Source organism: Esox lucius, chromosome 11, assembly GCF_011004845.1.
Source record: "Esox lucius isolate fEsoLuc1 chromosome 11, fEsoLuc1.pri, whole genome shotgun sequence".
Taxonomy (NCBI): Eukaryota; Metazoa; Chordata; class Actinopteri; order Esociformes; family Esocidae; genus Esox; species Esox lucius.
The window spans coordinates 41823911-41837047 of record NC_047579.1 but is presented as its reverse complement, the minus strand read 5'-3'; the positions used below and the strand labels follow the sequence as shown (position 1 = coordinate 41837047).

Sequence of the window (13137 nt, the reverse complement as noted above, 5' to 3'; positions counted from 1 at the left end):
CATCACTCTCTCTCAGCAGACACATGCGACATCTTGAGTGCCTGCGGCTAGATTCTTCCCCATGAGTGACATTCCAGAGCAGGCCTTCCCCAGGGAGCGGTAGAGTGGGACGGGGCAGGGGGGGGGGTGTGGAGAGGATCCCGCTGATGTGCCCCTTCCTCATCCTCCCCGTCTGCGGGAGGCCTTTCCTTCCAACGTCTCCCACTCCCCTGCGGGTGGGGTGAGGCCGGGAGGCGCAGGTAGGACAGGCCGCATCGGAAGACAGCATAGCAGCGGAGAGTCGGGAACACCTCTGTTGAGCAGCAGTCATTTGGAAAGGAATGCGACCGGTCGTATGAATCCAAGTCAACAGCACACATCATAGCATTGTTTCTTTCCACAGTGATCCCCCGGTGCTGTTGGAGTTCAGCCCTGGCAGTTTCTTCAGACAATAATTTATGTCGTGACACAGTTCATAACCTGCTGGGTGTAGTGCAGTCGGGGGGGATGAGAGTTGGACTTGTCACTTTAGTTCACATTAGCATGGAGACTGCATCATCCAGCTTGCCGTGCCGATCCGTGTTTGTGTGGGTTTTTGTCACATATTATCTTATCATTTTTCCCTTTCTGTCACTCAGTCCTCTTCTCTTCATTCCTACTGTCTGGTTCTAAATATTTCATTTGCTCTGCAGTATAGAGGCAGGCTGGTGAATTTACCAGCGGTGCCAGTTGAGCTCTCTGCTTGTGGCTTGCTGTATAAAAATAAACACACTCTGTACTTGTAATGAACAGATGTCTGTGAATTTAAACGTGCACTCACCCCCTCCTTTCCCTCTACCCATCCCACCCCCTTCTCTCCAACCCCTCCCCCATTCCTGCACTCACACGTTCACACTCAACGTACATACGGACACACACAGATGCATCGCATGTTCACAGTAACACCCCACACACAGACGTGTAACTGTAAAGACAGCAAAACACGCATTCACATTAACTCTCTTACCCACAGATGCACATGCATGTGCTGTACACACACCCACACGCACGCACAGAAACGAAGACAAACACTGACATGCAGATGTAAGGAACACATGCCTATTACCATGGACTCTTGGCTTGGCAGAAGGCTTGGTATGACCCTGACAACAATATTTACCCTCCTCTCTCTTTTTCTCCTCCATCTTTCTCTCCTTCCTCTATTTCTCTCCTTCTATCTCTCCCGTTTTCTCTTTCTCAGCTTGTTAATAAAACAGAGGCCTGTGGTTAAGTTGTGTCTTCACTGTTTTCCTTCAGTCCTATCTTTCTTTCAGAGGCAGCCAGCCGTCCCAGAATCTCTAGCGACAGCATTGTCTGTAATGTCTGTGCTTGTGTGTGGGGGGGGGGGGGTCCTCCTGTTATCTCCACCCCTTTTCCCAGGGAATGTGGGACAGCATGCGTTCTGGCTGGCAAGAGTGAAGGGAGAACCTTACCTGGATCCTCCTTGATGGCCTGTTCCTGCTGGGGATGAATCTCTCTGCCTTCTCCTAGTGAACCTTCCAACCCATTAGACATTAGTCCCGTTTTTTTAAGTGTTTGTTCATGTCAGGGACTTCACTTTTGTCAACACTCAAAAGGGTTTGGAGGAGTGTTAAGATGAGGAGGGTCAGGTGGAGGAAGAGAGTTAAGATGAGGAGGGTCGGGTGGAGGAGGAGAGTTAAGATGAGGAGGATTAGGGTGGAGGAGGATAGTTAAGATGAGGAGGGTCGGGTGGAGGAGGAGTGTTAAGATGAGGAGGGTCGGGTGGAGGAGGATAGTTAAGATGAGGAGGGTCGGGTGGAGGAGGAGTGTTAAGATGAGGAGGGTCAGGTGGAGGAGGATAGTTAAGATGAGGAGGGTCAGGTGGAGGAGGATAGTTAAGATGAGGAGGGTCAGGTGGAGGAGGATAGTTAAGATGAGGAGGGTCGGGTGGAGGAGGAGTGTTAAGATGAGGAGGGTCAGGTGGAGGAGGAGTGTTAAGATGAGGAGGGTCAGGTGGAGGAGGAGTGTTAAGATGAGGAGCGTCAGGTGGAGGAGGATAGTTAAGATGAGGAGGTTCAGGGTGGAGGAGGATAGTTAAGATGAGGAGGGTCAGGGCGGAGGAGGAGAGCTAAGATGAGGATGGTCAGGTGGAGGCGGAAAGTTAAGATGCTAGAGCTGGGGAGAGATAGAGGGGAAAGGTGGGAGACAAGAGGCCAGGAGAGAAGAGGGAGGAGAAGACAGGAGATGAAAGGAGAGGTGCTGTAGGACAGGAGGAGGACTGGAGAGCAGAAGAGAGGAGGAGAGAGGAGGAGAGTGGGGTGTAAGTTGTCAGTGGGGTGATCACTGAGCTGGATGTGATGTCATCTGACAGGTCCATCTGGGAGACTGCCGGCCCCTCAGCACTGCAAACTGGTCAATATGGAGGCCAATTACCACTGCCCATGTGACCAGGGCTTTAACCAACCATATCACACACACATACTCATGCACGCACATACACGCAGGCACGCACACACACACTTCAATAACACATGCCATCTGTGCAGACCAGCAACAATCCATACACACTCTTACTTTAACCTCCTAAACATGGTTCAACTCCACCCATCCCAGAGGGCCTTGCTGGTAACTGGCCAGAAAATACCTCCACTCGCCCCCACCCTGATGACTGACGGCTGTCAGATAGGAGCACCCGTCTGCAGAGGAGAAACAATAAACCACGGTACCTTTACAGCCCTAGCCCTCCCTGGTGTCTTCCCGACTTGAATGCAATTCCAGGCAACCCCGATACCTCGAAACCTACCTGGCACCCGTCCTAATCTCAACCCTTTCCTGGCACCCCCGACAGACCTCCATCCCTCCTGGTCCCCCCACCTTGTACCCTTCCCTAGCTGGCATTCACTCCAGAGGCAGCAGATCGTCTGTTCGGTTTCTGCCTCGTCTGCCCCGGACGCCCGTTCCTCATCCCCGTTGTACGATAACAAACAGATGTTGTGGAATTTTCCCTGAATGGCCTGGCAGTGAGAGCCTCACCCCTAGTCTGGCACAGGGGTACTGGCATTCAGTCTGGCGCTGGGCTGAGCGCTGCGTTGGGATGGCTACGGTCTCTGTGTGCACGCTAGTATTTGAGGTGAAAGATGTTTAGGTACATTTACACTCTTTTGTGTGTGTCTGTGTGTAGTGGTATTATATACTGTATGCCCTAATGGTAACTTAGTTTACTTTCATCCTCATGGTCTTCTCTTTTAACCGATACCTCTCCTGTTGATTTTATGAATGCGGATAATGTGATAAAATAATTATGCGAATAGGAGCATTGGTATTTCGTTGATACCCATTGTATATTAAAGTTTCGAAAATGCTTCCTGCTGTAAAATTGCTTTTCTTATATTTTATACTTGTTAATTGGAATTCACACCAGTTAAATATATTTGTGACATTTTGATGTGACTGTTATGTTGGACAAACACTTTTCTATGAAATATTCCACCAAGTTGAGTGAGAAAAGAGTGGGCATGCACGCTAATTTAAACAGCGCGATTAATTCACTCACTTTTCAGCGGGAATGCGTTTGGTTTGTGGAGTTGGCAGCTTTCAATAGGAATGATCTCTACTCCCTAAGTGGATTGTGCTTCTAGAGACCCTCAGCAGAGAGAAGCAACCTTAATTTGTTTTCATATATTAAGCTGGCCTACCTATGTATTAACAATAACTTAAAATATGTATTAAAATTAGGGAAGAATGTGCCTTAAGTGTTGGAGCTATTCTATCAGCTGTGAGGCTCGTGGATAGCCTAGGTACGCGAGCACGCAGGAGCTCTCCGCGGTGCTTATAAGTATCTTACCGCGCACCTCAATCAGTCGTTGGGTTTGTTCTGAAATTAAAAGATTGAAGGTTAGTGAATTAGTTAAAGCCGTATAGCACTTCAATAAAAAATACAAAAATAATTATTCATTGCGATGATAAGGGGGTAATATGTAAGATTACTAATATAAAACCAAGCAAAACTGACCACATCTGCAGACTATTTTTTATTAAGTTAATGTTTCAAATTATATTTTTCGACAAAACCAATCAGTGTCTGACATATTCCCCACTGGAACTTTCTCGCCGGTTCCTATCAGATTTCATTGACTTATATTCACCTTTATACTTGTCTTTCTCCTGGTACCATCCTTCCAAACATAAACTACCCTGCTATACGGTTCTCGTTCCGTAAGGGAAGACGAGAGGTGTTGTTGTTTAAAGCAGGATTCTACACAGTGCCATTTCAAAGAATAAAACTGCATATTGCCAAGTTCTCACACCAAATAATTTGCTTAACACTTAGGCCTTGTGTGTGTGTGTGTGTGTGTGTGTGTGTGTGTGTGTGTGTGTGTGTGTGTATTTATCCATATTTGTTTGTGTGTGTACATCGTGTTCGTGTCTGTGTCTGTGTGTCAGAATAAGAAGGAACGTTCGCTATAATGAACAGATGCCCTGAAATTAGGAAAGAAAATACTGACTCTTCCCAGCAGCGCCACTTTGGCCGATCGAACTGGCACGAGACAACTGCGAGGCGCGCGAATGCACTCTCTAGAGCTTGCGCTGGTGCAAGGGAACATTAAGGAACTTGGCAAGTGCCCGTCTGCACCGCTGCCAACTTCCGCCTCTGGAAAGCGCGCACAGGTCTCACACTGGACGGAGGAATATTTTGATAGATGCCCTCTGGGTCGTGCCTGTTCCCCCACACGCGCTAGCGCTAGCAACACACCAACAAACTTTTTTGTTGTTGTTGTTCATTTGGCAGAAAACGTATTTGAATGATTAGACTCTATGCCTATTAGCATTATAATATCACATATGGGTTATAAGTTGTAGTCAGCAGTCAATATATCTTATATTTCCAGTAAGCTTATTGTACTGTCCATAAATGAGAGTGAAGACAATGTACATTCGTAGTCACTGTAAGATAATACAGAAACAACCAGAAACAATCAAATTCCTCTCAAGCACAGTGACCGCAAAAAACGAACCAAAAAAAACAAAACATGCGAGTAACTCCTAAAAAACGCGTGCTTATGCAAAGTTAAGTATTACTGAGATAAACACATTGAATTGTGCTAAGTCATGATCCATCTCTTGAACATTTGCATAATAGCGGGTCTATGGTGTTATATACACAATTTTGTATACTTACCGGATATCCAATTATGTAAATAATACATTTATATAAATATTTTGATATCCGGTAAGTATACAAAATTGTGTTACTTTTATAATGTCATTGATTAATGGCAAATTATTTATTTTTGATTTACCTTTAAATTTAGATAGAAAATGGATACACAGGAAATTGTAAAAAAAAAAAAAAAGTTATTACAAATGATGTTGTTACATTTATTCTCTATATTGTGTAACTAATGTCCGTGCTGTGCCCCGTCGCTGCGGGTCATTCACACGGCCTAAGCACACATCTCCCTTTCTGCGAGTCGGATTGTCCATAGTTAATCGCACCCTGGACATTTTGCTGAACATATGGGTCCCGGGGCAACGCTCCAAACATAGCAGGGGTGGCAACAGCTCATCCGGGCACAAGCGACGCGCGAGGGCAACTTCTGCCCCCCGTCCTCACGTTGTGCACACAGCAGGTTCAGTGTTACACTGTAATATACATTGACTTAATATTTTTATACGTGTAGCCTATTATTATTATCATGTGTGTTGTTGAATCAACGATAGATGACACGTTAATTTATTGCTTTGAATCAAAATTGCCTTCATTATTTAAGTACATTTACCCAGCATTGTACTTGGTAAGCTCAAGCTGCTAGTTGTAGACAAGATACAAATTACAATATTTGTTATTACAATATTGTTTGACCGTCTGTTGTACTTTCTTATTCAATCTGATGTATAAAGCACCTGTTTCAGGTAGTGTGGTCTGGAAGTTAACCGCGATCATGTCTCGGTGTTTATTTAGCCAGCAAGGCAAAGCTTTGGCTGTGCTCCATTATTAAAATATTGTTTTCCCATCAAGCATTGTGACCAAATTCTAGTTTAAAATATGAGATTTGGGGTTTGCTCTAGGTAGGATGACTATATATGAGAATAAATGTTTATATTTAGAGGTAAATCGTCAATATAGCCCTAATTATAGATTGGATGTATTAGCCATTGGTTTAGCTCAAAAGAATGCTGTATAACGTATCAATTTTTAAAGTGGTGAAACACCTCTAATTCGACAATGTCAAATAGCGATTGACACCTCTAATGACAATGTCAAATAGCTATTCGATTAAAATGTATTGTATTCAAGGACAAAAACAGTCAAATAAAATGTAAATATGAGTGAATTTGACTATTGTCTTACATTAACCTAAATAGTCTTAACCTAACAGTTAAACCCAATGAAAATAGTTTCATTGGGTGTGTGTGTGCGAGTGTGTGTGAGAGAGAGAAAGCGAGAATGTGTACGTGTTTATATATCCAAAATGTTGTTGTTATCTAGAATAGAGCGCAGAATTGCGAAAACTGCCATGGAAATAATCGAAATGTGATTACATTAGAATCAATTCAGTCGTTGGTTTTCTCACTTCTTTCTCACCGTCACTGCCAAAATCCATTGTGCCAATTGCGCCTGCAGTCAAGGTCATTCTGAAATGGACTAGGCCTGAACAGGGCTATAGATGTTACCTGCTAATCGCTTTTTTGAGCCTCCTGTAATATGCGGTGATATGATTACAATGACACGTTATATCTTCGCGATTTTGGAACCTTTGGTTTCGTGCTCATTTCGGGCACAATATCCGATTATTTAGATCTAATGTCAATTAGTCAGAGTAGTCTCATGTGTTTCTTTTGTGTTTCAAAAACCAACTCATACGTACCGCCCGTGCCAATCCCATGCATGGTGACCCTCGTATCCGTTTGATTCCGTTTTACCTTTGATGCCAAGAATATTTTGGCATCCGCTCAAAGGGAGCGAAGGGAGCTCGGTTGTATGAGCCGAAAATAGATATAATAATATACCTATATATTATATACACATATAATTTAGAAGTTCGTTGTCATCTGAGCCCCTCTCTGCAAATAAAAAAGTTATGTTTATTAAGACTCCCAGTCCATTTGAACATCCCAAAAGTTCACACAGGCTAGTGAACTGTTAGTTTGTCTCGCCTGCAGTAACCAAGGCATTCTCTCAATCTAATCATGCTGTTCTGCTAATTATTTCAGGGATTCTTTGTGGACACACTTGGCCTTCAAATGGCCAGTGTTGTGTCTTGGAAATATGGTTTGGACCTCTTGAATATAGCCTGTGAAGTACACAATGTGTTATTTCTTCTCGTGAAATAGCCCATCTAATTATTTTCTGCATCCAAGACAATGGATTATCATTGTCATTATTACTGTTTGTTTCTACTAGAGTAAATCGCCTTTTGAATTTATTCTGCAAGTGATTATGCGACAGTTTTTCCTATTTACATGGAAGCAACATTTTAAGACAAGCTCTAAAACTGTCATTGTAATCCTATGGTTACAACCAAAAAAACATGTTTGCGAGTCACGTCAAGCTAATCCATGTAGTAGCCTATAAAAGCACTTTTAATAGAAAATCCATGCTTTTCCTGGATAAACTTTTTTAAGCGCATTTCCAAAAAAAATATCATACAATAGAAATCGTAACATCACATTAGTAATATATTTGCGTCTTCTTATTCTATTATACTGTTCTATAGTTATTTATTAGAATCATGATAGAAGTCCGAATGTCAAGAAAATACACTTGTTTTTTCCCCACTGAAACGGTTAAGAACTTCAACGAGAGCAGATTATGTTTCTAAACAAAATCCGGGAGAAAAGTATAAAATTATAAAATAAGATGATGTAGCACAATTTCATTCATTATAATTTTATTTTACCACACATTGTTTAAATACAAAGTTTGGACTTTTACTTTCAATGAAAAAATGTTCAGCAATACATGTAGATGTCTCTGGGGACCGTTTGTGTGGAAACAATTGCTTCGATTGTACAGTTATTATAGAAAAAATATGAACAATAACCTTGACAAATAATCATCATCATCATCATTTAATTTCAGTGCAATATATCAACCTTCTGAAGTAACTTAGAAAATGTGAAAGTGTGTGCTAAATTCTTGCCCTACCACATATTTACTTAGTGCTGTTTTTAGAACTATAGTCGACATGTCAGTGTTTTCGATTGATTTTAAAATTATTTCAGACCGACTACCTTCTTTGTTTCCGTAGCAGGCATGACATATTATGTTTGGCATTTAGCCTATTTTATTGGTGGCAGGTCCGATTGTCTGTTCGATCATTGACAGATTCTAACATTATTTTAAAGGCAAAGGCTCCGTAACACCGGCATTTTCGATTGTTTTTGAATGGCATTGCAAAGTGATGATCCCTTTAATTGTTGTGCGTCTTAAATGAACGTGGAGTCGTTTATATTAAATATAATTGACCAGCAGGAGTCGTTGGCAGGGTTGAGGTAAATTCAAATTAAATTCCAGTAAATTCCAAAAGTCACCCAAATTCAATTTATTCAGTCGAATACCCTACTGTGCCAAATGCCTATTGCTTTTTCTTTAAAACTGTCCCGGCCAACGGTGGTATTCTAAGAATCTAAAATAATTTTCAGTGCAATTTGAACCCAAATCGTCAACAACAAGACAAGCTAGATTAAGAACCGGGAAGAATTAACCCTTATTTTAGAAAGTACTGCTTTATGCTTATGATTTCATGTTCACAGTTTTAGATGTAACCTATAATTTGTCCTTTTTATATGCATTTGACATAGCCTATTTCTTGCATAGATGTGACATGTTTTATTTTCTGAAGTAGGCCATAGCTCCTGCCAATTTTCGAAATCTAAAAAATATCTTCCAATGTCTGCAACCTGCTTGCTTTTTATTCTAATCCTCTATTTCCAGATGTAACTTTTTAGCGTAATTGGTTGTCTCAATGTTACAAGCGTTTATGCGGCTCCAGTCTGTTTTACTATCAAGGCTGTACACGTTATATTTCAAATACAAGATTTTCATAGTATCCCATTGTCACATAATATGTAAAAAGAACAACAAACAAAATTATACAAAATGTACATAGAAAAACAATAAATAAAATAAAACGTTTTCTTCCATAATGGTCAGTGTATGGTGCCATATCAGACCCCAGGGACTGAAGGTTTTCTTGGTACGTGTGTGTGGGCGCGGGGGGGGGCTGCTCCTAGGCAATTTTGATTGTTGATTGCAAGTAGTTTCAATCCTAAACACATGCCGTTTCAGTTGTGGAAAAACGCGTTGAGTTCGTCGTAGACTGGGACAGGCGCCCTGTCGTGGTGCACGTGCGAGTCGTGGTAAGGCGGTAAGTTTTCAGAGTGAATAACACTCCGCACTCCCGAAGAACCAAATATGTGGCCCGCAGCCGGGCGAGAGCCTGCCAGGCCGGGGTAATGCATAGAGTAGTGGTAGCCTTTCTCGGCTACCTCAGGGGACGTAGTACCATGGTGCTTAAGGGAAAAGTTGCCATTGATGCACACTGCAGGGGAGATGGGACCCTCATACTCTGGGCTGTTGTATTCTGGAGATCCACTGCCAGCGTACAGAGAGTCGTAGGCCGAACAGTAGCCGTGTGTCCGTAGGGGATGTGAGTTGGAACCTGACTGGCACTGAGGGCTGGAGAGGCGGGAGCACTGGTATGGGTAAGGATGCACTGAGAAGGAGTTAGAGCCCGGATAGCGTCCTCCCTCCGGACACTGTTCGGTTAAGAAGTTGCGGGAGTTGAGCTGCAGACATCCTGCAACCAGGTTGGTCGTGGGTTGGGACAATCCTTTACACAGTGTCTGCACATAGGACACAAGGTCCGGCCTCTTCCCGGAGCGAAGAATCTCAGAAAGAGCCCAAATATAGTTCTTGGCCAAACGGAGAGTCTCAATTTTGGAGAGCTTTTGTGTTTTGGAGTAGCAGGGCACCACTTTGCGCAGATTGTCAAGGGCAGAGTTCAGGTCGTGCATGCGCGTCCTCTCCCGTGCGTTTGCCTTTTGACGACGCACCTTGGACCGTTCGATTCGCGCAGGTGTCATTTTACGCTTCTTAGGCCCCCGTTTTTTGGGCATGTCCCCCTCAGCACCTTCCTCTCCATCGTCATCGTCCGCATCGTCGTCCTCCTCGTCTTCACGGCCGATCTCAGAGTGTGCCCCACTGCTTCTCAAATCCGCGTCATCCATGTCGTCATCGCCCAGGCGGCAGTTATCCTCATCGTCCTTGATCTTGGAGTCCTCGCTCTCGCTGTCCTCTGCCCAGGCAGAATATTTCTGCATTTCGGGAAGTAGCGATGCGTCAGTAAATAGCCTAGTCAACATTGCTGCACTGAAAGAGAGAGAATAATTTGTATGAGAGGGGACATTTCAATATAGTGTCGAAAGGGGTCGTGCACATTAAATGTGTGTAATGTGGGTAATAGCAGTCGGCCGGTTATATCGCCCGACTGCTATCCCATTAAATTCCCCGCTGTGGTCCGTGTGGCCTCTCGTGCCCTAGCGCAGCGGTCCCAGTAGCACAGGCCACATTACAGTTCCCGTGGGGCGCGCTGTGAAGCCACGTGCCCCCACTTTCACTCCCCGCGACGCCCACGTACTACTGGCTACATTCCAGCACCATTCCACCGCAGTACCCACCTCCACAAAAATGTGTGCATTTCTAAATCCGTATCTGTTCTTATTTTTGGCGGGTCTACCTTGTTGTTGATAAATGTGTTAAGAAGAGATCACCTAATATTGCTTGTTGTTATCTGAATAAATATGCTATCACATTTTTAGGATAATTTACTTGAAGAAGGCTCTGTCATGCTCAGCGTTAGAGGACCGGACCCTTCTGGATAAAATGGGTCAACATCAAATTATAATATCCACTAATATGCATTTTGATTGGCACCAAAAATATTATTATTTACATTGTTAGGCTACCAAAGTCACTCAATTATTGTTTAATTTGCAAATGCCAATTAGAAATATTATCCAAAGATTATTATTATCCAAAAAGAGAATATATGGTATTTAAACAAAATAGCCCACAGTGCAAAGAGATTAATGAGGGACAGTTTGAACTGTATCAAACCCATTGCATATTTCCTAACCAAATCACTATACACATCTTGTAGCCTATCTCTGGGAGGCTGGAGAAACGTGAGGCGTGAAGTGTCGTCCCAAAGTCAACCAGAAGGAATACCGTGCTAATTATCTAGAGGGTGTGCCAGAGGCGAAATTTCATTTTTAAATTTCAGGCTCAGGAGATTAGCAAAAAAAAAAAACTTTAATTAACAGACCATGCAAGTCTCTATCGCACAAGGAAAATATTTCACAGGTAATTCAGTATGCACCACTGAGCGATTGCAAAACACTTTTAGTTGGAAGGGTAAACATTTCCAGATGGAGATTGCTTGTATCCTTTTAGCAGTCGTTAAATATATATAAAAATACATTTTCGAACAGGATTCTGTTTGTGCAAAAATGCAACACGGTCCTCGTGCAAAGCATGTGCTCGTTGTTTTAGGGGAGTTGTCGATGTATTCAGGATGCATAGGTTGTGATGTCGGAGGATCATTGTGGATGATAGAACTGCACCAACAGAAATAAATCACTTCCTGATTACGCTTTCAATAATGCACATGACTTGTCCCACCCACCTTTTAATTTCTTCCAAGATGAACACCCAGATATAATAGTCGCATTTCTATATCGAAGTCTGGAAACGTAAAAGATAATTAGCTGACAGAGAAGAAATCTGCATCTCCTTTCTCTGTCTTTTTTTTGACCCTACGTCCACAATCAATTTCTATCGTAATTATATTCTCTTGTAAGCCATACCAATCAAATTAAAGCATAATAGTGTCTGGCTAAGTGGCTTGGCTAGTCATACACAATAATATTGTAATTGAAAATAATTACATTCCGAAGAATGATAGTCGATTTTCGGATTGTCCATGGGCTGTTGACAAGATCCTGTCATTTTGGATGTTTTCTGAACAAAATACAAATTAAATATTAGATTGCACATTTATTAACTGACGGTCGGCTAAAGTTGAAGGACAAATGGAACATAACATGATGCCAAACGAAGAATTCCACCGTAGCTACACGACAATCCACATGCTAAAAAATGCCACAGTCTCGCTTTGTCAGTTCAAAACAGACGTTTACAAGAGGCACAAACATCCACCTAGAACGGTCACAAAATTAACCTTGCATTATTAATCCGCATTTATTAAATTATTTCCTTCCGTTTTGGGACGGTCACTCTTCAATTTGTTTACACCCTAACTTACCTCCGCGGGAGCTCTAGAAGGGGTGGAAAGCGCGTGAGTTCAGACCATCTTCTGGGACCGCAAACGCTCCTATAGGTGCGGCAGGCTGCCTTCAGTGTGCTATCCGCGCGCGCGCTCTGAGACAGTGTGGCATTGCTACCAGGCAGGGTTACATACCAGCTATGATGCCAAGCCATATGGTTGGCACGTCACTGGCAAGAGCCATCACATGAGAGCCGGTGATTGACATGCGCCCGCATTCGGAGAGATTGCCTTCCCGAGGGAAGAGGGCCCCGCCATCTGTCAGTGCGCTCGCGCTCACACAGCCAGAAAAAGAGAGAAACTGAGACGAAGGCAGTAACAGTGGAAGAGTGGAAACAACATCAATTGTTAGACAAAAACAGTTTTTTTAGACAAAGGATATTATAAGTATATTTCACTTTATGTGGCACATTTAACCGAAGGGTTAAGTTAAGCGATCGCAAGATCTGAATCACAACGGTGTTCGGTGGGAGGGGGCTGGGGAACATTTGCAGACATGGGAACAGAAGGCGATATTGTTTATTTATTTACCTAATTGAATACCATTATAGTGATGTATTCAGGAGGAACAACAATCAAACCAATAGCATTGCTAGCAGAGTTGGGCACGAACGATCAATTACACCCACCCTCCGCGGACAAACAGATAAACATATATGAAAGACCCATATATGTTATTTGCTATTAATATATTAGTGCTTGCGATATAAAATCGAAGTTCAGACGTGATCACTGGTAGGAGGACGGACAGCAAGGTTGACCGAGCGCTGGTGTTTTCCGAGCACGACATCGAGGGGCGCCTGCCGGG

General features: G+C 43.0%; 1 protein-coding gene across 4 annotated transcripts; it reads right to left on the bottom strand.

The window, feature by feature from the left end:
- Nucleotides 1-8951: 8951 nt before the first annotated feature.
- LOC105013328 (neurogenic differentiation factor 2) lies at nucleotides 8952-12573 on the bottom strand. 4 transcript variants are annotated; one of them, XM_034294989.1, is made up of 3 exons: nucleotides 12309-12397; nucleotides 11932-12004; nucleotides 8952-11728 (listed from the first exon to the last, which is right to left on the bottom strand). In XM_034294989.1, the coding sequence occupies exon 3, from the start codon at nucleotides 10345-10347 to the stop codon at nucleotides 9268-9270; it is 1080 nt and encodes a 359-aa protein (XP_034150880.1). In that variant the 5' UTR covers nucleotides 10348-11728; nucleotides 11932-12004; nucleotides 12309-12397; the 3' UTR covers nucleotides 8952-9267. The 4 variants fall into 4 exon arrangements, with proteins under 4 accessions (XP_034150880.1, XP_010873084.1, XP_019906224.1 ...); XM_010874782.5 differs by having other exon boundaries at nucleotides 8952-10354; XM_020050665.3 differs by lacking the exon at nucleotides 12309-12397 and having other exon boundaries at nucleotides 8952-10354; nucleotides 11670-11728; nucleotides 11932-12285.
- Between the last annotated feature and the right edge of the window lie 564 nt (nucleotides 12574-13137).